General features: G+C 38.8%; 2 protein-coding genes across 6 annotated transcripts; one reads left to right on the top strand and one right to left on the bottom strand.

The window, feature by feature from the left end:
- Positions 1-2,623: 2,623 nt before the first annotated feature.
- Positions 2,624-11,494, top strand: LOC108429193 (troponin T, slow skeletal muscle-like). Of its 4 annotated transcripts, none has more exons than XM_017700755.2 (12): positions 2,624-2,955; positions 4,207-4,249; positions 4,354-4,367; positions 8,320-8,338; positions 8,509-8,569; positions 8,684-8,800; positions 9,486-9,563; positions 9,666-9,779; positions 9,888-10,000; positions 10,925-11,015; positions 11,108-11,148; positions 11,279-11,494. In XM_017700755.2, exons 1-12 carry the CDS (start codon positions 2,901-2,903, stop codon positions 11,325-11,327), a joined length of 795 nt encoding a protein of 264 aa, XP_017556244.1. In that variant the 5' UTR covers positions 2,624-2,900; the 3' UTR covers positions 11,328-11,494. The 4 variants fall into 4 exon arrangements, with proteins under 4 accessions (XP_017556244.1, XP_017556243.1, XP_037392605.1 ...); XM_017700754.2 differs by having other exon boundaries at positions 9,666-9,791; XM_017700756.2 differs by having other exon boundaries at positions 2,629-2,708; positions 9,666-9,791.
- On the bottom strand, positions 11,401-22,017 carry LOC108429191 (dynein assembly factor 3, axonemal). 2 transcript variants are annotated; one of them, XM_017700753.2, is made up of 12 exons: positions 21,987-22,017; positions 21,326-21,429; positions 21,100-21,206; positions 20,430-20,523; positions 18,836-18,996; positions 17,346-17,522; positions 16,781-16,903; positions 15,704-15,826; positions 14,161-14,473; positions 12,595-12,709; positions 12,406-12,480; positions 11,401-12,292 (listed from the first exon to the last, which is right to left on the bottom strand). In XM_017700753.2, exons 2-12 carry the CDS (start codon positions 21,405-21,407, stop codon positions 12,154-12,156), a joined length of 1,509 nt encoding a protein of 502 aa, XP_017556242.2. In that variant the 5' UTR covers positions 21,408-21,429; positions 21,987-22,017; the 3' UTR covers positions 11,401-12,153. The 2 variants fall into 2 exon arrangements, with proteins under 2 accessions (XP_017556242.2, XP_037392603.1); XM_037536706.1 differs by lacking the exon at positions 21,987-22,017 and adding an exon at positions 21,975-21,982.
- Positions 22,018-23,949: the final 1,932 nt, after the last annotated feature.

Genomic DNA, 23,949 nt, shown 5'->3' with positions numbered 1-23,949 from the left:
CTTGCGGGCGTTTGTGGACTGATTTACAAAATGAAGCGAACACCACACAACTCATGAGTTGGCCAGTAAAATCAGCTTATGTTTTCTCAGATTTGCCTGACTGCTGAAAATCAGATTGTTTAAGAGCCCATATTCTTATGAAGTTGCCTATTTTGTAATGTGCACAAGAATCTGAAGGAAATTGCTACCCTCGGAAGATAATTAGAAGGAATTCCAACAAATTTTCATAGTTTATACATAGTTCAGTCATTGAGATTTAGAAGTTTTCTTTGGTTACCTTGCTGTACAGTGCCTATATTCTGACAAAATGCCTCCAGTATCAGGGAACATGTATTTATTTCATGTTAGATTTGTGTGAGGTAGTTTGTTGAGACATTAAAGCTTTTTGGACGTCTGGTTTCTGTCAACACTTATGAACAATTCTGAAAATTTCTCTGAAATGGCCCATTTTGCATCAGACCACTTTGAATGACTGCATCTTCAACAACTGAAGTTCTGAAGACATTTTGTAGTAAATTTCTAGTAGAATTTTCTTCTGTTCTTATAACACTGTACATGGACTGCTACAGTGAAAGTATCTATTGAGATTTTTGATGAACACTAAAAACAAGAACATTTAAAATGTCTCCTAGCCTTTGGCAACAGGCTAACAAAACAAAACATTTCAGAAGAGAACCGATGAAAACCTAAATAAAAAATACAGCCATTAGTGTGTTTGCCCCCTTTCAAACAATGTATTTTCAAACTCTCCAGTATGCTTCTTTTCATTATTGTATATGGAGCAATATGGACCATGACAGAAAAGCACACTCCACTAACCACCTCAGTTTTAAACTGTGCGTTTACATTGGAAAAATGTCAATATCAAAGATGCCTTCTCTTTAGTTATGTAAGGTATGAAAGCTATATTTGGTTTTCAAACACCCAGAGTTGTACAAGATTAACACAAAACTCAGTCAAATGCATTGCCACCATCTTAAGAAGCTTTTTACATCCACGCAATATATTTTGTCGTGTACTGTAAATATTGAATGCTGTTGCTTTGTTTTTGTTATTGTGCTTCACTAATAATATAAATTGCATAATATAAATATAATAAGTTAAATCTAAATAACAAATGAACAAAATTGAGATCTCATGTTTCTATTATATTGACAGTTTTATAGCTTATTAATAGAAAGGAATGGAATCATTAACACATTGTTAAAATCTCAATTTTCATTTTAAAAGCTATTTTTCATGCATCTGCTTTTGGAAGAAAGACTAGAAATGATCATGTGTAGATTATACATTCCTATAACATACAAAATGTTCTACTTTTTGAGTTTGAGAAAATGAACAACTGCACATTACACCGATCAGGCATAACATTATGACCACCTGCTTGTTTCTACGCTCATTGTCCATTTTATCAGCTCCACTTACTATATAGGTGCACTTTGTAGTTCTACAATTACAGAATGTAGACCATCTGTTCCTCTGCATACTTCAGTGGTCAGGATCCCATGGACCCTCACAGAGCAGGTATTATTTGGATAGTCGGTCATTCTCAGCACTGCAGTAACACTGATGTGGTGGTGGTGTGTTAGTATGTGTTGCGCTGGCCTGAGTGGATCAGACACAGCAGTGCTGCTGGAGTTTTTCAACACCTCACTGTCACTGCTGGACTGAGAATGGTCCACCAACCAAAAATATCCAGTTAACAGCGTCCTGTGACCGCTGATGAAGGACTAGAGGATGACCAACACAAACTGCAGCAGCAGATGAGCTATCGTCTCAGACTTTACATCTACAAAGTGGACTGAGTGGCCACAGGGTTTAAAAACTCCATCAGCACTGTTGTCTTATCCACTCATACTAGCACAACACACACTAACATTACCACCACGTCAGTGTTACTGCCGTCTTGAGAACGACCCACCATCTAAATAATGCCTGCTCTGTGAGGGCCCATGGGGGTCCTGACCACTGATTAAAAGGGTAAAAGGTGGCTAACAAAGTATCAGAGAAACAGATGGACTACAGTCTGTAACTGTAGAACTACAAAGTGCAGCTATACAGTAAGTGGAGCCGATAAAATGGACGATGAGTGTAGAAAGAAGGAGGTGGTCATAATGTTATGCCTGATCGGTGTAAATCAGACCGTAAAGCACTGGTGAACTAAAACTTAATTCAGTGGAGTTTGTAAAATCAGTCCAGCTGATATTGTTTTATCAGTATGTTTGTCCAGAAATGGTCATGCTGACCATGTTTTTTGAAATTGGTTGGGGTGTATTTCATAGCCGTGCAAGAGAAAGAGAGAGAGAAGGGGGGAGTTCATAGTTGGCCTATTCCAGTTGGTACACAGAGCTTAAGGCTGGGTCCTCCTGCCAATCTTCACACACGCAATTCTGCCCCACTATGAGGGTCTCTTTAGTGTGTGTTGTGGTGTCTGGTTCTATCCTGATTGATGGGTGCTCCACGGTTGACCCGAGCGGCTGGTGTTAGGATGTAATTATCATCTGAGCTCATCTGTCTATCATCCTTTACAAATGTTTCTCCTACAAAATCCCTGTAATCCACACACTCCACCCTGTCCATCACACACACACGCACGGTCAGTCCACCCTGTCCAGTGAGACCCTTCCTCTTCAGCATACACCACCAGCACACCTTCGTCTACTTCATTCTCTTCACACTGTGATCACATACGTTCCCCACAGTGAGAGGTAGGACCCTCAACATTGCTCTTATTTCAGCCAATCATGGGCACTTCTGTATGTTTCTTTGTCTCTCGTGTTTCTATTTCAGCATTTGCAACTTCCCTCACTGTGTGTATTAATTGATTTACCTGCTTATTAATACATTCATTTCCTTTCATTCATTTTGTCTTTAATAGTATGTAGCTCTTTCTGAGGGATATGGAGTCCTCAGTAACTCAGTGTGTTACCATTCCTTCAGAAACCTCAGCCACTGGTGGGTCCTCATCTTTGTTCACCTAGTGTTAGACAGAGGTTGGAGCTGAACATTGCACGAATATACGTCTTTAGAAGCAGGACCACCGTGATACTAGTGCAGTAGCCTGTCTGTTTATGTCTGTGCTAGATTCCGCAGTCAAATAAATTTCAGAAGCTTGTATGTGGCTTTGAACTGCAGCCCACCAGGGAATGTGAAAAACGGTCCTCAGTGACGTTTTAGCTCATAGAATTATTACCTGAATGCAAGTGGGCTGATATATCAGCTGCAGATCTGATGCAGATGGATTTTGAAATGCAGTCTTTTTGATGCCCTGTATGACTGATGTTCTCTGTTTCACATATAAATCCTATACTACTTGCAGTAAATTGTTAAGACACTTATTCATCTAATTCTTATAGGCAATACAGGGTCAACTCTCTTTCTCTCTTTCTCTCTCTCTCTCTCTCTCTCTGGTATGTTTGTTCATGCTGACTGGCTGAGGTCAGGTTTAAATGTTAGCTCTGAGGGATCAGAGATTTAAGCCAGCTTTAGATCATATCCCTATTGTTATCATTGCTATTACACAGTTGCTCTGTCTCATTATGAGCTTTGCTGTTGTCCATATCAGTCAGATGTCTTTTTGGATAAATCTCTGTTAAGAGAACTTATTTTATGCAAAGGATTTTTTTAATTGATATTGTGGCTTTTCGGACAAAGTGTAGGCATTGAAAGATTCCACATGGTAGACTGCAGTAATTCACTCAGATGCGCCATTTAATCGAGTACAACAAGGCCTTACTTGTCAATTAACAAACAAATCCTCTCATTTCGAAGTGTTATCTGTCGCATTGCTGCTCTTCTGGTTTAAGATGTGGCTGCATTTGAAGAGTTTCATTCTAAAATGTTGTTTATCCATTTGTAACAATTTTGCACACGTTTTTGAAAAGAATAAGAGAAAATGTGTATTTATTTCTCTGTTAAATTTGGTATTAATCGTAGTCTAGCATTGATCCCATGCTTCAACAAACATGGTACGTGTTTCTGGGTAAGTCACAAAATATTCCCTGAAATGAGTCATTATCAGCTCCTGGCAGTGGATTAAGCGCTAATAATAACTTTAGCCGGGCTAATACAGCAGTGGTTCCCTGCTGAAACGTTTCCATCCTTCTTTGTCACTCTGTCTCTCATTGGTAACAGGACTGGAGGTGCTTTTGTGTTGCTGAGGCATCTACTGATCTTCTGTCTCTGTCACTCTCTCTCTGTCTCAAGTGTCTGCAGTTTACACCATGTCTGACATAGAGGAGGAGCACGAGTGAGTAGCTCAGTCCAACTTTATTACAGTAGCATTCCAAAACTCCATGAAACTTTAATTCCATTAACATTACTTCCATTCATTCCATTTCTCTTCTCTTTTAGGGAGCAAGCTGGAGGTGAGGTTTCTGATGTCTTCGTCCCTGCTGTGTTGAACCATCACTAATTCTAATCACTGACTCCCTTTGTGTAACAGACCCGCACTAAAGAGTGGAGGTCTGCCTTCTTTATTCCTCTCCTTCTCACTCCCTCTCTCTCCAGGCAGAGGAGGAGAAAAGGCCTTGAGTGTGAAACATGAAGCTGTTTAATGTCTCTTTGTGTTGCTGTGTGAAACATCAAATCCTGTATTAGAACCATTGCTCTGTACAAACTTAAAAGAGATGGTTCTTCAAGGGTTCTTTAGTAAAGACAGTGGTTCTATAAAGAGCCATGAACACTCAAAGAACCCTTTTGCATGCTTAAATGGTTTTTTGCATGGTGAAATGTTCTTCAGATTGTTGTATTGTTGTATGTGTGTCACGATTGGCCCCTCCCTGTCCTGTCCATGTGCTCGTGTTGTGTTTGCTTCCCAGTCCTGTCCATGTGCTTCTTTGTTTTGGTTTTTAGTCTGGCCACTTGTTTTGTGACTCCGCCCCTGATTGTTCCCACCTGTGTTTCCGCCTGTCCCTCGTTAACCCTTGTATTTAAGCCCTGTGTTTTCCTGAGTTTCTTGCTGGTCTTTGATGTCTGTTTGTGCTGTTTGGATGTATCGTTTGCTGTTATTCTAGCCCCTGTTGTAATTTGTTCTGTGTTTTGTCTGCTTTGTAGTTGGTTATGTATGCACCCCGATCTGTTCGCGTTGGCTGTCTGACCATGGACCGTTATGACCCTGAATTTGGATTTACCCACAATAAAAGTCACTTATCTCAGCGTATGCGTCCGCCTCCTCGCTCCCCGTTAAAATATGCCTCTGTATAGAACCTTTTTGAAAATGGTTCTATATGGCACCAAATGGGTTCTGCTACCATTACGATGTCAAGCTTGTAACAACAGAAGAACCTTTTTGATGCTTGATAGAACTATACACGAGTGAGTGAGTAAATGAATGCTTGCTGACCAGATAAAGGGCTTTTTATGTCCACTTTTCTCAGGTACCTAAAATTTTTAGATAGTACTGTATAAATTCACTGGTCACTTTACTTTGTATTTTTACTCTCTGCCCACTTTGAGCTCCACTTACAGTACTGTGCACTGTGCTAAAGTCAGAGACCACCCTTAATTTATATAATTTCTAGCCAAAGTTGCAATGCAGAAACAAGCTATTCATTTTTTTCAGTGTCATGAAAACAGCATGAAATGTTTTTCCGCTCCTGCAAAGTTCAGTCTTGGAAGTTGGTTGCATTTTCTGCTTTTCACAATCCAAGTGATCATAAAAACATCCAGTGATGTTAAGCTCAGTTGTTCTGAGAACATCGTCTTTATTTAATAAGTACATTTTGATCTTGATGTATGGAATTCAGGCCAAAATGTATTCATAGATCTGTGATGATCTACTATGATCTGAAGGCCAACATCAGCTTTTGAATGAAAATTTATTAAAGTGCAGTGTCACGCGAGTAACGTTGAGCTCTTTGTGCATTCAGTTCCATTTTCAGATGTGAAAATTAGCATTTTGCCCTCATTTTGAACTTTTCATTCATTCAGATCAACTTTCATATCAACTCTGACTCCCCATTCATGAAAATGTCTGTTACTTTCAATGTTTTCTTTGTTCCTCTGGCTGCATGTGTCTAAATTTAGGCTCTTTGCTGGCCTTTTCTGTTTTTCTGTTGGTTTGTGGAAAGGAACACTGATAATTGGAGTGTGGTACTGATAGCATATCAATATTGATGGGTACCTTTATCGGGCTGCTATATGCAGAAAATGCTGTATTGAATATTGAAGGCATAAAGGAGTGAATCTGATTAAGTTCTGTAACAAATCTGTCCTGAAATAATACACTCACAATCTGTAATGTGGTGTCAGCTGTGGGGTATTAGTGTCTTTGTTTAGGTTAACAGTCTATTGTAGGGCAGTGTTCATAAGGCAACTGACAGACTTACAATTTGTAGTCTACAGTCTACAGCAGGGGTGTACCACTTAAAAGCCCTTTTTTATTTCAGTTTTACTTAACATTTTGCCTTGACGTGATTGAGCCACTGTTTATTCAAAATATACTAAAATGGCAACAGGCATAATAGGCACTGAATACTTATTCAAAACTGGCGACCTGTCCAGGGTGTATCCTGCCTTCCACCCAATGACAGCTGGGATAGGCTCCAGCACCCCCGCGACCCTGAGAGAGAAGCGGCTTGGAAGATGTGTGTGTGTACTTATTCAAAAATAATTCAAAATCTCAATTAATTGTTTTAGGTAGTTTTCTTAAAAGTACCTATTTGCTTGAACTAGACCCCAGGCATAAAATACTAACAGTGCTACATGCGAGCTAAAGCTACTGCGCATCAATTTGATGTCACTAAGCTACATGAAGCTAAGGCGGGCTGAGCCGCTGCTCAGACGAGCTGTGCTATCTTATCGAAACGTTCTACTGTAGCGCATATTTACCGGTATACTCGTAAATAAAACCTCTAGGTAGGATATTTTGATGAGCTAAAACTCCTTATACTACCCGTGTTATAACTATGAGGCTGAAATGAAGCCTCTTTTCACTGCTCCTTGTCTGAATGTTCCCATTCCACCTTAAATGCTGCAGCAACTGTGACTAGCCATCACAAACATTAGCAAACTAGACAAAATACTGACCTGTCGGTTCTGTTAAACAGCTAAATAAGTTAATGTCACTCAGCTGTTAAGCGGAAATAGAGAAACCTCCTCATACCAGGCCTTTCAACCCTCCATGAAGCTGAAAGTCAGCTTCTTTTTCCCCCGGCTGCTTTTCGAATTTTCCCGTTCCACTTTAAATGGCGCAGTAGTTCAGAACGTGACTGCTGCACCATTTAAGGTGGAACGGGAAAAGTCGAACAAAAGGCTGGCGAATGTCCTGAGAAAATGCCCTCAGTAAAATGTTACTGGCATTAAGATAATAATCAGGATATTCTGAGCCTAAATCAGTTCATCAGCAGTGATTATTAAGCTGAGTCTGTACTGGATCAGCCTGAGTGCAGGTACGGTTGTAGATCCTCAAGGTTTCAATATATCAGTATTGGAAAAGAAAAGGTGGTATCAGGCCCTCTTTAGGGTGTAGTTACTAACTAGATATCATGTTGTTACTGCCTAATTCACCCTGGGGTGAAAGGGTTCAGAGTAAATGTTGTGACTAAGTGGACTTTGTCTTTTCCGTGCTCCCCCTTTTGATTTTCTGTTGGTTTAAGATAACAGTCAGTGAGCATCAGATGAAGAACAGAGAACTGCAGCGGAACCGGATGATTTTGTTCTGACTCCTTTTCATCCTGTTCTGCCAGTCTAATGACGTGAATTCAGCGCACAGTAGCTTCAGCTCACATGTAGCAATGTTCATATTTCAAATCTTTAACGACCTCATAGTTCAGAGGATCCAGTGGTATTCTGGAGAAAAATGTTCACAGGACAAAACGTATCGGGTTCTGAACATTTGTTGGTGTGGTAGAGGTCATTTTTTGAAAACCCTATTCATTCCGCTCATAGCGAAATGAAGCTTAGACCCGCCGACTACAAAATGACGGCGCAGCTACAGTGGTGTATGCACACTATGTTGCAGTGAGTGCTGGGGACTCTAGTGCATCTCAGGGTGAAACAGGCTACTAAGAACAGAAAATTAAAATAATGTTGTTGGCCAAAGACCGTCATGGGCCTGACATGACTTGCGGGTGACACATGGGGTCTACAGTCTGTAGAGAAAAAACTGAAGTGAAGATGAACTTCAAGGTTTCAATATCAGTATCAGTATTGGAAAAGAAAAGGGGGTATCAGGCCATCTTGAGGTTGTAGTTACTAACTAGATATCATGTTGTTACTGCCTAATTCACACTGGATGGGGTGAAAGGGTTCAGAGTAAATTTTTTGACTGAGTGGACTTTGTCTTTTCCATGCTCCCCCTTTTGTTTCGGCCTGAAGAGGAACGCCCGAAATACAAGTATGACTCCATTCCTCTCTCTGTCTCTCTCTCTCTCTCTCTCTCTCTCTCTCTCTCTCTCTCTCTCACACACACACACACATACAGAACTTTACAAATATTTGTCATCTCAGCACAGTTTCTGTTACGACAGTTACATATACTGTGTGTGTGTGCTTGCATGCATGCAGGCCAATGCACTCTCAGCTGGGCGCGCCAAAAATCCCAGAAGGGGAGCGAGTAGATTTTGATGTGAGTTAAATTCTTTACTATCAGCACCAACACATGGTTTATTACATACTTCTGCATTTCAGCACTCACTCTTTCTGCATTAGTTCCTCTATTTGGGTTTCACTCTTTCTGTAGGACATCCACAGGAAGCGGATGGAGAAAGATCTGCTGGAGCTGCAGACTCTGATAGAAGTTCACTTTGACCAGAGGAAGAGGGAAGAGGAGGAACTGATCGCTCTGAAAGAGAGAATTGTTGGTCATCCTCTCTCTCTTCATCTAATCCTTTCATATCTTTTTTCTGGTCAATGGCAGGCCTCATACTGAGTGGGTGCCATTGTGCACAAGCACCAGGGCTTGCCATTCATTCATTATTTATGAATAGATTAAAAAGAGCTTAAAGTAAAATTACATTGCATGAGTCAGTTGGTTATTTGTTTATTTAAGGTTTATTTAATCTTTTTATATACATTGTATTTCAGTGTATTTATATTTAGTGGCATATAAAGATTGAATTAAAGGGCTCATATCCTACATATATCTTATATTTTACTTTTGTATATGTATTTGAGCTGACTGGCTGCCCTCTGTTGTAAATCAGTCTGGGCTAAAACCCATCTTATAATGTCAGTGTGAATGGCCAGCTGTAGGCTGAATAGGTGGATATATGTAAAGAAGTTAGTTTTTGTGACATCATAAAAACAAAACCTCAAACTAGTTTATATATACAGACTGAATGGTGAGCTTTCAAACTTTAACAATGATGACATACTGCATCTTAGGGTACAAATAAATGAGGTTTTCTGTGATATGGGCCCTTTACCTTTTAGATTTATTTCATTTATTCCACTGTTTCTAATTCTTTCTTTTTTCTTAAAAAGAGAAACATAACCTTAAAGTGACTTGACGCAGGTTTTACTGAAGCGTCTGTGTTTGTCAGGAGAATCGCAGGGCTGAGAGGGCAGAGCAGCAGAGGGTCCGAGCAGAGAAAGAGAGAGACCGGCAGACCAGGATTGCGGTGAGACCAAGAGAAGGAATTGCGACCCTGACTGTCTCAGCAGTTCAGCTTTTATTTTTTTCCTGAACGTGCGCTGTCTTGTTCTCTCTGGCCTGTTCTTAGGAGGAGCGTCAAAGGAAGGAGGATGAAGAGGCGAAGAAGAGGGCCGATGATGAGGCTAAGAAGAAGAAAGTTCTGTCCAACATGGGAGCACATTTTGGAGGCTTTCTCGCTAAGGTTCAGAACAAGGTTCAAGCAAATTTACCTTTGCATGTTTCTTTGTCTGTTTACTCTCAGATTGTAATTCCGTCTGTTGCCCTGTGTCTGTATTGATTGATGGCGCAGGCGGAGCAGAGGAGAGGAGGAAAAAGACAAACAGGCAGAGAAATAAAAAGGAAGACTCTGGCAGAGAGACGTAAACCTCTTGCTATTGACAACCTGAGAGAAGATGGACTGAGGTGAGCACTTTATGAGCTCCACCTACCTTATAGGTCCACTATATGGACTGTTCTAACAAAACTGCGGCCTCGTTCTAAAAAAACTAAAAATCATTTTTATAGGGTGTTTTTATTGGGAGGAGACTGTCTCAATCCCAAACCTCTATATTTACACTTTTGAAAAATAATATTTATGAAAAGAATAATTACATTTATTTGCATTTTTTCAGTGTTGTTTTAAAAATGTTTTGGTTTCTTTTAAACTGAAGTTAATACAATTAGATTTCTCATGACTTTAGTTTTTAAATAAAAAACCCACATTTTCATGTCACTACCAAAACACAGACTTCTAGCCTGTAGGTGGAGCCTTATTTTAGCCACACCCCTACATTTTAGAGCAGGAAGTGAGAGTGCATCCCTGTCCCTCATGGCCACATAATAAGCAGTTAGATTTCACTGTTTTTTAGTAAATGTGTCCCAAATTATGTAACATTAAAATTGTCACCACTGAAACACATATTTTCTGCATTTAAGTAAAGTTTTTTGTATTTTAATGAAAATTATGATTTTGTGCATAAAAAATACTGTTTACTAGCATTGTACTGGCTAGTATTTTTGACTTCTGTTTGAAAACTGTCAGTAAGTAAAGTCTACATACTGTTTGGGGCCAGTTAGATGTACAGAGTGTAGCCCGTCTGTTGTTATGCACAATATATAAGCCCTCAACCTCATTCTTCACTGATCAGTTGCTGACCACAAGACTGCTTTCGACCAAGTGGTGGATCATTCTCAGCACAGCAGTGACCCTGGCATGGTAGTAGTGTGATTGTATGTGTGATGGCGAGATGGCGCTACAAGGCATGTGTTTTAACAAAAGGGCCAGTTACTGTAATTAGCACATCACTGATAAGGAAATGCCTATGATAAAAATAACTGTGTGCATAGGGAGCGTGCCAGAGAGATGTGGGAATGGATCTACCAGCTGGAGTCAGAGAAGTTTGACCTGATGGAGAAGATGCGGAGGCAGAAATATGAGGTCAGGTTACCTTATTTAGATATTTCACAATAAAAGTGAAATTGGTAAGAGTCAACTTCTAGTAATACTTTTTCTGTCTGATCTATTTTTAGATCAAAGTGCTTCTGAATCGCATCTCTCATGCTCAGAAATTGTAAGATCATCTTTCTGAGTAATGTTTGATAGACTGAATTCTGAAAGAATGGAAAATGGTGCATGCATATGGTCCATTTTCTACAGAGATATAACAATGTAACATTATTGCATCTTTCTCCTGTTTACAGTAAGAAAGGCACAGGAGGCAAAGGCAAAGTTGGAGGACGTTGGAAGTGAATGCACACCAACATATACAACATTGTAACACAAAACATACAATATTTTATTCCAATTTACCTTTAAGGGTTTTTAATGCATGAAATAGGTTGTAAGTGAGAGATATTGTGTTGCTAGCTGTACATTATTTACATGAACTATATATTAAAATTCACATTTAGCCAAAACGTGTCATTACTGTATTTTTATTTCCTTGGGTGGCAATGACGCTTTTTAAAATAGCGGTTCAACAAAAAATCAACTTTACGCACCTTTCCGTTCAACCTAGATGTAGCTGATCAACTAAGATGAACTAAAAATCTATGTTTAGTGCCTACATTTTGTATCTTTAATTTAGCACTGAAGCTATGAGGTTAATGTAACAAATACAAGAATTCAGAAGTCACTCAAAATGTAAAGGAAAAGTAAAAAAATTCTGTAAAACCATCCACAAAACTTCTCTTAACCCACTCAAACTGTATCCAGATCTTCAGTAATGTTAGTGTGGTTTAGGACACAGTATGACTTGAAGTGAACTATGAAAATGACAAAAGCATGGTGTAGCTGAGCACCACAGGCAGCCACCTCAGACAACAGGGCCAAAATTCACCTCGCAGATCTAAACATGGCTGGTCAACAACATCTGGGGTGAATGAATAACTGTGTAACTTTGTTTGCAGAATCATTATTTTAAGTACAGAATAATCAGCTGAGTTTTTCTTCCACAATCTACAAAATCTAAGTATGTGGACAGGACAGCTGATGTGGATGTTTTGGGTGGGTTGGAGTGATCTGTGTGTGTTTATATGGAGGATAGTGAGGTCAGGATGGCGTATGTGAGATCTTGTCAGTTCTTCTGCAGTGTGAATACAGCATACGCATCATTGTTGTGTTTATGGACTGGCATGAATCCTACTCCTTTAGCAATCTCTCCAACCTTCCCCGCAAAAGTGGCCTCCTGCTCCTTAGACAGATCCAAAAGGTACCTTGGACATAGAAACACACCCATACACAGAATCAAGCCTCACACTCCACTCTACACTTTACACACTATCTTCAAATTGTATTATTGGGCTGGCAGATTATATATGAGACTTACTTGGCGAGTTCTACAATCAGGATGGCGTCTGGTGCAGCTATTTGTTTCAGTGAAGAATCTAAATGGTGCACCATACTGATGAGACAGAGCATGTACAAGTTCATTATAATCATTACAACATAAATAAGTAATGTAAAATCTGCAAAGATTTAAATTAGTGTGCAGATGTAGGACCTGCAAGCTCAGTACCTGGCTGAACAGTAGATGGTGTTGAACAGATGGCTGTATCTGTTTTTCTGGGCTAGTTTGGTCAGGGAGTCCAGAGACAGGAATGACACAGTCACTCCATGTAGATTAATCAATTCTACACATGGACACATACCAAAGCACAAAGTTAAGTATGTTGTTATGGCTCCACATTAAATAAATAAGCTCTAAATCAACATCAAGTCAGTTAATACAAGACTGTTTTTGATTGTTTATGTAAACACAGTGCAGAAATGGAAATTATTCAAAATAAGATGCTGAACAGAAGGGAGAGCCCACCCTTTAATTTCCAGTCAAAATGGCTATTAAGCAAAAAAGCAGAAAAGATATATTTAAAAGAAAATCAGAAAAGCAACTACAAAGCAATTAGCAACTAAATATGATATATTCAGTATTTAGTGTGTTAGAGCTGGGCAATATGACCATATTTATTGCTATTGTGATAAATCACCATATCGCTGTTGTCAAAAGAAAACCTTGTATCTCCAAAATGGTAACTTTACAGGAAAAGGAAAAACCTGCTTTACTTTTAATGGAAGTCAATGGAACCAGACGTCTTTCCAAGCAATTTTAGGTCGTTTCTTTTGGTCCATTCTTCATGAAACTTACAAACAATGTAAAGACCAACAGGCATTTTCAATTTATATTAAAAACTGAAAAACGTCAAAAATGGAGATACGAGGTTTTCTTCCGTCAGCAGCGACATGCTTTTCAGAGCACATTATGGACATTGTCAGTACTTAAAAATCACATCCCAACTGTATGTTTGATTAAAATGAGAGCAGAAGTCCTGTTTAACTGGATTGGTGCAGCACAGTGTGTGAAATGTTGAATACAAGAAATTGGATTCATACTTTTTTATATTGTGGTGCTACTTGTGACACATTGTTAAAAACTTCCTGAAGTATCACGATGCTACATTTTGCCACATCGCCCACCTCTGTATTGTGTCCACCCCTTGCCTAGTGTCCATTTTTTGTGTGGCCTGCTTTCAGTTCTTCAATGAAACCAGCAGGGCTATTTTCCACAGCTTTCAAAAACCTCAGTCTTAGAAGTTGATTGCATTTTATACTTCTCACAATTCAAGTAATCTAATTTGATCTTATATCTAATAGCCTCAGAAATGTTCCCTTTAGCCATTTTACATGCACACTAGAAAGAAATGTGTAGGGAGGCTAAGGTGTGTTTGAGTAGGTGTGTTTTGTTGGGAGGACACTGGAACTGGCTGGTTTTAGCATGGGAAGGATGGAACAGTTAAAGTGGCAGAGGAGTGGACAAAAGTAAAGAGTGGACAAATTAAATACTGATAGATTTAATATTTTACTGTTGGTTGCTTTTCTGTTCTGACACTAAAAAATGAATGACTTGCTGCAGTGTACAGTGCTCCATACATCCCTCCATCCCTAAAATGTACTGTGTTATTTTTGCTGTCTTATTATTATTATTACTCCCAATTCTGATTGTTTGACAGAATACATCATTATTACCACATATTACAGTTACAGATGTTACTTAAACAGTTTAAATGCATTAATGCTGTTCAGCTACCTAGTTGATGGGTCCTGTGGTGTGTTTCAGGTTGCTTATTCACTTCTGTTTGGATTTCACTGGCTGTCTTGACTGTTTGTGTCTCTTCTTCTGTGGTCTGGTTGACCGTAGAGTCCTGACTCTGCTGTGGCGATTCTGTTTCATCATTAGCTGACTGGTCAGACTGTGGTTGTGTTTCCACTGTGTGTTTGTTTGAGATATTCTGTGAGCCTGCACACTCGCTGACTAGCTGAGGAGTGTAATGGTGGCCCCCTCTAGCGGAAAGGGACTCAAACAGCATCTGGACATTCGCTACAGAGATATCCTGAGCAGTCTAAGAGAGAGAGAAAGGTGGAGTTATAGTATTAGTTTTATTATCTTAAAACATATTCCGGTATATTTCAACTGGAAAAAAACAGATAAAGCAAATGAGCATTGTTTTCTGTTGTAAGAGTCAGAAGTCAACAGGTTTTATGGTCTTTTACTAAGCACAGAAACAAGTCAAAATTACTTTGTGAAAACCAACTGTAAAAGCATCAGATTATTTCTTTAAAGCAGTTTCCCAGTTCTGGTTCTGGAAGCAGATTGCCCCACACAATTTAGCTTCCTCAGCTGTCAAAAAACTAACCAGATCATTAATAAGCCTCTTACTGAGCTGATATGGGTGTGTTAAAGCAGGAAAAGCACTAAAATATGTAAATGTGTAGAACAGTGGGCCTTCAGGATCAAGATTCATTTACAGTATTCTGTCTTTTCTGCTTCCTAGAAATGAGACAGATAACATTTTAAAGCACATTACAGGGCAAAAGTCAGAGGCCATTTCATTTCCATTCAAGTGGCCATAAAGTACAAGTTCTTTTTTCAGCGTAATGAAAAAAACGTCAGGAAGAAATATGTAACATGATATTACACAGAATCCTCGGCAACTGAATATTTATCACATTTTTCAGTGTCTTTGGAAGACTTTTGGGGAGACTTTCAGTTTTTTTAAAAGAATCTGCAGGGATATTTTTGGACTGGTCTGTCCATTGTTTTGAGAACACCAGCAGCTTCTTTTTCTGATTTGCTGTTTTTTGTCTTTGTTGTCCATTTCTTTTTCTTAGTAATGGCATATTGACAGCTGTGCATCCTTTGTTTTTTCCAGATCTGATGCAAGAGTGGAGCTTAATTTTTAGTATCAGTTTTGGTGACAGTTTTGGTGGTCTACCAGGTCTTGCAGGGCTGTTAGAAGTCTTGTTTTCTGTGTATCTTTTAATCACTTTTGGAAACTTTTTTCCATTGACTTCCTACTGCCATATGCAAATATATTATATCTTTCATATAAAATCTCCTCAGAAATATCTCCCAAAAAATGAATAACTTGTACGTATTGTCCATTTGGCTCTAAATTAAAAAAATAAATGGTGGTCTCTGACTTTGGCACAGTGTCATAATTAAATGAAAGAGAGTGAATGATGACAAGTGCTGAAGGAGAGAAGAGGGAAAACAATATTCTCACTGGTTCTTGCCACTTAACCAGTGGGGTGCTTTTTTAATGTCTGTTCTTTGTCCATTTTTTCTTTACCTTAACATGCTGGTTGTTTTGTGTCTTCAGAAGGTCTTTGTTCTCGGTTTCGATGCCAAAGGACAGGTAGGGGCTTGAGACAATGTCTCCCCAGTATCCTCTCAGTCCCACCCTGTCTCCTCTCTAACACACACACACACACACACACACACACACACACACACACACACACACACACACACACACACAGGTCACAGGTGGACATAGCCTCTTATTTACACTGTGGTGGAATCCGTTTTTTTTTACCTAAACTCCAAGCTAAATATTAATCATATCCATTTGACCCTTTACAGTGTAAATACTTGTTTAATTGAGTCACCAAAAACCTTCTATCAGTTTCCCATGATATTCTATAAATATGACATGACTTGTGTGAACACTGACTGGAAATAACTTGCTATTTATCTCATGGCAGTGAAATGTCTCTTACAGTTATTAATTATACATATACACATATTAATGCACAAGTAACAAGTTATCGACTGCCATTAACAAACCTTTCCATAATAATTAAGGTACTATTTACAGGGGCTTGGTTTAGAGTGTCACCAAAACCCTGGAAACACTTTCAGTTCAGCTGATTTTTAACAGACTTTTACACTGTAATGATGCAACGTTTTTTCCTAAAAACGCAAGACTTGACATAAGCTTGGCTAATTGACAAAATTCACGGAACTTCAAATATTAACAGATAAATCATTTGTGTTTTACATTTGTTGAATTATTGACTGAAGTTCAGTGAACTCAAAGTTATACATACAGGTTGTTCACTTTTTTAGTTGAAAAAGTTGCATCATTGTTTGTAGTTGAACTAAATCTGATCCTCAGATTGGTTTGTGACAGGCTATTACTTTTTCCTTTGATCACTCCCCTCCTCTAACAGAATGTATCTAAACAGGTATTCAGGTTTTCAGAGCTTTATGAAAGAACTGGCAGAACAGGTCTCAGATCAGTGTACTTGACAGATTCTATTAATCTAACACAGAGAATGTGTGTGAAGGCTTCAACTAATTCTTTCTCATCAAGAGCTGTCACGAGCGTCATAAACGTGATACTTCACATGATGAAGTGACTTACATGATTAAACACGCGTACAGAGAGTAGACTCTGATTGGCTCGTTGGTATAACCCCTCCCTCATCTCAAAAGCCACACCCCTTTCACGCCATTTGATGTACTGCTGTTTGTTAATGACTCCACACTGCAAGAGAGCAAGTAGAGAGCAGATCTTGAATAGAACAGCGATATATTGCATAAAGATATGTTTTATAATGCCTAGCATGAATGAATAACATAGTATGAAGAGTACCACACTTGTAGAGCTGCAGCAATCTTTACTTCTGAGTGAAACCAATGTGATGTAGATATAGGTCATATTGTAAATGCGGCCTATATCAACCAATAAAGGGTGAGCAATATGACAAAAATATCACACACATTAAAATACGTGAAGACAAGCCTTTACAGGCTCTCTCTAATTGGTCTAAATCTGATTTATGAATCATTTAATGATGACTGCAGTTGTTCAGTATTGTAGAAGTACTGACAATGCTCATGATACACTGAGAAAATCACATTTTGTTGTGATTAACCATGATACCAATAACACTGTCATATTGCCACCTGTATGTAAAACTACAAACCCCTTTCTGGTGTAGTTTCATGGTAAGGTCCCAGTCGAAACAGCCTTTGCGGGAGTCGTAGCGTGTGCCCAGGTGCTGTCGGACGCGGGCGTCCCAGGCTTTAAACACACTGGCTGGGTTGGAGTGGGGGTGCTGCCACTGTTTAAAGATTTGAGCCAGCTCGTCTCTCTCCCTAAACTACAAACAAGAGTGTTACAGAGAAGAACTTCTGGAACTGAATATCAGTAACAATGTGCACTACAATGGAGGTCTTACCATAAAAACTTCACATGACAGCATCAGTGATAACAGTCTTCAATGGTTCCAGCAAGAGCTCACATATATATATATATAAGATTCCCCTACACCAGTGCTTTGCACAATATTTGAACAATGTTTAAACAGCTAAGGACTTTTTACCCAATGTTCTCTATAACAGTCTCTAATCTATTCATTCTACCCATTGTTGAAGGCCTACATAGCTAAAATGGTTCTATGTAGTATCATAGCTCTTTGACTCCTTTTTTGGTACTATAAGATGTTTTTAAAATCCATCAAAGAGAAGAACCTTTTAACTATGCAAACAACCATTTAACCTTTGCCTTTACGAAAGAAACCTTAAAAAAACTCCCATGTAGGGGAAAAACCCTGTCAACTTTTGATTAAGACTACTTTAATCATTTTAAGCTTACTTAGCAGCTTCAGTAAATCCAATTGAGTTTCCTAATCTTATTTAAAGAATAATCTAAATATTTGTTTATTTTTCTAAATATGTAACACAGTGGTAACACAGTTATTGGTAATATCACCTTTTCAAATGCAATGTTTTTTTGGGTCATGATTAGAAAATGGTCTCTCTCTCGAGTCCTATGGGTCTCTGTTCTCTAGTACACACATTAAAGTCCAGTCAGAAATTACAGATTTTAAGAAATCAGCAAATAGGTTTCTAAAAAAAAAACTTTTAAAATGTACATAATCATATGTAGGGCTATCACGATCATTAAATTTTACTTTGTGATTAATTGTCATATAATGATTGCAGTTGTTTTCTTGTTCATTGTATTGAAATATAAGTCTAAAGAGGCCAAATTGGCTGATTAGACATCTTGCATGCAAGCTATGTTTGCCTGCTGGCCAACACTGGTTGTACTTTAGAATCAACTGTAATGTTGAACTTGTTGAAGTAAGAACTGTTTTAATAGGACCATGATGTCTAGACTCAGTCCAGCGCACTCAACTCTGTGAAACCATGACTGCGAAATGTAATGACTCTGGAAAATGATCATAGTCAGCTTATACAATTGCGATCATCTCAAGTAACTGTGATTAGACGATTAGATCATAACTGTGACAGGCCTAATCTAATGCTTGTGTTAGTTTGTCTGTCAGTGCCTGTCCTGGGCAATTCCTGACTCAGCTTTGGCAGACGTCATGCAAGTTTGTTCTCGTTTTTAGTATCTAGTTTGATGAATGCCATCATAAACCTGCTGGAAATCACATGCTGGGCTCACCTTGAGAAGACTAGTGTCAAGGCAGGGGTGTGACGGAGTGCATTTGTCAAGCATGTCGGTAACAGAAAGAGAATGTTGAGCAGCAACGTGTTTCAGTGTCTCTTCAGTCTGACAGCGAATCTCAGAGTTCCCAAACAGCTCAAGAAACACCTCCGTCTTCTCTGTGTGACAAAATATGCAAACAAATGCATACATTGGTCAGCAATGGCAAAAGGATATCTGAACACAATTTAAGGACATGTAACTGTAGACCCTAATAATTTAGTCTATTAGACTATTTCATCTAAAGCAAATGCCAGAGTTACTTTTGGATTACTTGTCTTTTAAAAATCCTGTTATTAAATAAATACCAAAGAAAATCAATTTCAGCAGGATGACTTGCTGACACAATAAACAGAAATGCTCAGAAACAATACAAGTGATGTATAGTAGTCTGTGCATTGTGTGTGCTGCATAATTTGATAATGTCATGAAATATTTTGCTAGAGTTAATCAGGTAATCGAGAAACACACATGTAGCATGGAATATAAACCTTAAATATTGGAATACTGTGACAATCAGCTTTTCTTTCCTAGTCATGAAATATATAAACTTTTCATCTCAACTCGATTTTTAATGTCTAAGGCTGGCTTTGGTGAATAATAGTTGCATGTTGTGAGTTGCCTGCAACATAATTTCCATGCAACTTGACAGTTACATGAAGCAATTCAAAACAAAGCTGCCTGCAACACATTTGGTTAGGCTGACTTTATACAGTGAAACCAAAAAGCAACTTCACATCAAACCTACATGAAACTAAATTTCACTAGCATAATGTAAAGTGCAACTCAACCGCAACAGTTCCAAGGATCTTTGTGAAACATTCCATGAAACAGCCAATCAAAATTACAGTAATGAATCATTCTTTCTCCGACCAACTCAAGGTGGTAGTTTTTTAACTTAACAGCTTAAACTATCCACTATGTAAATAACTGCTTGTGCCAAGGCTTTTTCTTCTTTGTTAGCCTGTTGTTACCGTAATTTATGTCTCTAGATTTACTTTTTTCTTTTTTGATGTCCCCTAATGATACAGAGTTCAGGTTCTTTTGGGATCCAAAGGATTTATTGCAATTACTGCAGAAGATGTGTGATCCACACTGAGCTTATTAGAACAGGATGAGTCTGACATCAGCAACTGTAATGGCTATTTAAACACTAATTAAGGCTTAACATACATAGAGCTGGTTTAAAAAAGCAAGTAAATAGTAATAAAGTACAGATAGATAGATAGCTATTATAAAATGGCAACGACAACCGATAAAAATGTACAAAGATGATTTTAGCGAGAATGAAACAGTGTAACAAAAATACAAGCTTCTAATTTGGCTAACTAGTGGAGTAGTTAAATGTCTGGTGTGCAGCTTGTTTTTGGATTGCTTGGTGTAACTGTCAGTTGCAGGCAACTAGTTGTGTATATCATCCCCAACTGTGACAGCAGTGAAATAATCTGTTGGAAAAAAAAAGCTAAATTTAGCTTAACTGTGATTTTGCGAAATTATGTTGACTATCAACACAGATAAATGCAAAATTGCAACTAACACACCTAGCACTCACCATTCAGGCCCATGCTCTCCGGAGTGATCAGAGACAGATAGAGCAGTAGCAGCTGTCGGGCAACAACCTCCATACTGTTCTCAATGACCCAAACCTGCAAATACATTACACATAACACGAATGATCATGAATTTTAAAGCACTGTACCACTGTGTCATCGCTGACATGTTTGCTAATGCAACATATAAGGTTGTGGTTAGTGCGATCACGGCAGCTTTTGTTTAGTATTTATATGTTAAATATTCTACAAATATTTTACTATTATATTGCTGAATGTTCTAATAAGCATAAGCCCTATTTTCCGGCACCACTTATTTTTGCTGTACCATGAAATGTATGTAATCCACACATAAACACATCAAATGTAATGAATTTTTAGACTTGTTACACCCTCGGTTTACATGTAAAACAGTGGACAAGCTCCTATTGTGTTTGGATGTCAGCTTGGTGCAAAGGCTATCTAGCCAGGCTGAATGCATTCATCAAAGTGTCACCAAAAAATGTCACCTCTTCGCAACTTAATGATGTTGCAGAACAGCGTGAAGAAGCGAGTTCTGCATCCTAACCAGCAAGCATGCATTTAAATGCCAAGTATAAATGGAAGTAAAGCGCAAGAATAAATGGAAAAGAGCCTGACTGGAAGTGCTTTTTTATCCCGTTAGTGACTTACATGGAGTGTGTCAGTGTCTCTTAGGCCTGCGATGGTCTTTAGGATGTGTCTGGGGTCTCCGCTGCCCACCAGCAAGACATTACGCTTCCCTTCCTGCCTAACAGCACCTGTGAACATATGCAAATGGGAGATGATAAAAAAAGATATTGAAACATGTGTTAGTTCACAAAGTATTTGTTCTGGCAAATACTGCATCAGTTCATAAGAGATCTGGAACTTATCTCACCTGCACTAAGCAGATCTCTTGCTGGCCCGAAACCCCACCAAGTGACACAGCCTGCGCCCTCCACAGTCCGGCCAGCACTCATTCTCACAACACAACGCCTGCAACTGAGAAGAAAATGTAATGGCGTGGCATCTTCTTTGACAAAGTATATATCATTTACATGGTGAATAATAAAGGTTTTGCCACCTATAAACCTAAATGTGAGGCAAATATTAATTCGTGTATTAATAAAAAGCAATTGAAAGAGCGAAAGACACATTTAATTTCATCTTTGTAAATTTTTCTCAAACGTTATGAGAATAATGAGAGAGTATCACAAACTAAGTCTATGTAAATACAGTAGGACTGGCGGAGCGGCGGAGAATATCATTTTACATTAACTGCTGGCTACAGCAGGAAACACATTTAGCTAATGTTTTACCAACAACATTAATCTGTTTCTTAAACAGTTACCGCTAGCTGGCTAGCTTGCTAAGTCACCAAACCTTTCAGAAAACAACTTTAGAGAAGTTAGGTTAGCACTGCTACAGTTTAGTGCCGCCTTCTTTTAAAGCGCGAGTTGTTTTCTATCTGAAAGATATCCTTAACATTTAATAACAGCGGTATATAAAATTCGTGGTAAATAATAACATTATTTTATGTGGCTTACGCTCTGACTTACTGAAAGCCCGCAGCACGACCTGTGAAGTTGACTAACGGTTGCTTAGTAACGATGAACTGTGGAGGGCGGGCAATTGTGCCAAGAACACGCCCACTGACATGACGTCTAGTTCCCAACCTCTGAAAAGCGATTTGATTGGTCAACGTTCTTTCGCAAGTTATAGAGAAGTTCTTCATCTAAACGTTGGATCTCATTCACCAGTATCTTCATCAGTTTTTCTTAAATTTGTTTCTTGAGAAAAGTCCTAAGAAAAAGTCAACATCTGATTCACGACGTGTTCTTAAACCACAGAATTGTTCACACGTTTGTGCTTCTGAGTGTGTGTAGATTCTGTTCAAATCCCAAATAAGAAAACGCCAAATGTTAGAATCATCGTGAAATTTCTTCTTAAGAACAGTTGGTGAATGAGCCCGTTTGCTCTTCAGGAGGGAACCCGTTTAATATAATTGCTTTACTGAGTTATACAGTTCAATATTTCATTTCATTAACTGATTAATGTCATGTAAATACAGTATGTGATCCTGGTGGTCATGCCCACAACACCTGAATTCATTCCATTTTAAAAGATAGAAATAGAAATGCACAGACCGCTATCACCCAATAACAGAAAATGATCAAATGACCACCAAACATTTTCTATGAGAATAATTCCCAGGAATGCAGTGATTCAGATGAAACTTCAAAATAAATTAGACCATAGCCATTTAGTCAATGCGCTGAGATCAGAGTTGGCCCCATCATGTGATCAGATGAGAAAATAAACTGGGAGGTGGGATGGAGATATCACCCTCTGGGGTTCTTCTTCCTGCCAAGCTACCCTACAGACTGTGCATACTTTGATATCCTGCACCAGAACCAGAAGCTGAAACAGATACATAGAGGTGTACACATTCCTGAGGTATTCAGTTCCAGCCAGCTGAACACATCTGACTTGGCTGGAGCTGAAATCTGGAGGAAGGTCTGACACCTGGGAATTGGTGAGCTCCGCTCTAAACCTTCTGACATTTTTGTGAGGAGTGCACTAAGACGCACTAGCGCAAACAAAGCTAAGAGCCTGTTGCTCAGTGAAGTGCAGTAATCTTTAACCATTTTAAAGAGGCTGTGTCTACCTGTGAGGGTGTAACACCTCCACCCAGCTGACAAATCATTTCACTTAACTTTATGCAGCAGCATAGAGGAAGTATGAAGTATTTTTCTTTACACTGGAGCAGTTTGTTAGCATTGGCAGTTCACTTCAGACAAGTTCATTTATTTGAAGGGGAATTTCACTATATGATCAAAATGTCTGCATAATGCAGTTGTTAAGATGTAAACAAAGCCATTTACAGCGGTTTGATTTCTGTTCTACAGAAGCTTACAAAGTCAGAGTTATTCACTGTGGTGGTGGTAGGAACCAGATGACTGAAGCACGTCTAAAAGCTACCTCACAGGAACTATACACTGCCTGGTGCCCGAGACATTTGTTTTGATAGTTCTGTGAAAAGGTTTTGAGCTAAATATGCTCAGGATGTTGTATGGAGGAATGGAAGTTACTTTATCGCCCCAGCTACCACCAACTACCTTGGATGAGCTGCCCACCCTACGCTGATGTTCTCATAGACTCCTAGATATTCCTAATATCAATATTACTGCTGATAATATTAGTAGTATAATCACTTGTAGGTAGTTTGACCAGAGGAGGATGGGTCCCCCCTGGTGAGCCTGGTTCCTCCCAAGGTTTCTTCCTCAGTTCTGAGGGAGTTTTTCCTTGCCACTGTTGCCCCCGGCTTGCCCACTGGGGGGTTTCTGTACATTCTGTACATTCTTACAGTCCTGTTGAAACTTTGTCTTTTCTGAAATTCTGTAAAGCTGCTTTGTGACAACATCCGTTGTAAAAAGCGCTATACAAATAAATTTGATTTGATTTGATTTGATTTATCATTATCAACTTTACGCATAAAAACAACACCCAAGGAAAACATTT

The sequence above is a fragment of the Pygocentrus nattereri genome, chromosome 3, assembly GCF_015220715.1.
Source record: "Pygocentrus nattereri isolate fPygNat1 chromosome 3, fPygNat1.pri, whole genome shotgun sequence".
Lineage (NCBI taxonomy): Eukaryota > Metazoa > Chordata > Actinopteri > Characiformes > Serrasalmidae > Pygocentrus > Pygocentrus nattereri.
The sequence above is the reverse complement of the archived record's forward strand: the minus strand, read 5'-3'. Positions and strand labels throughout refer to the sequence as shown.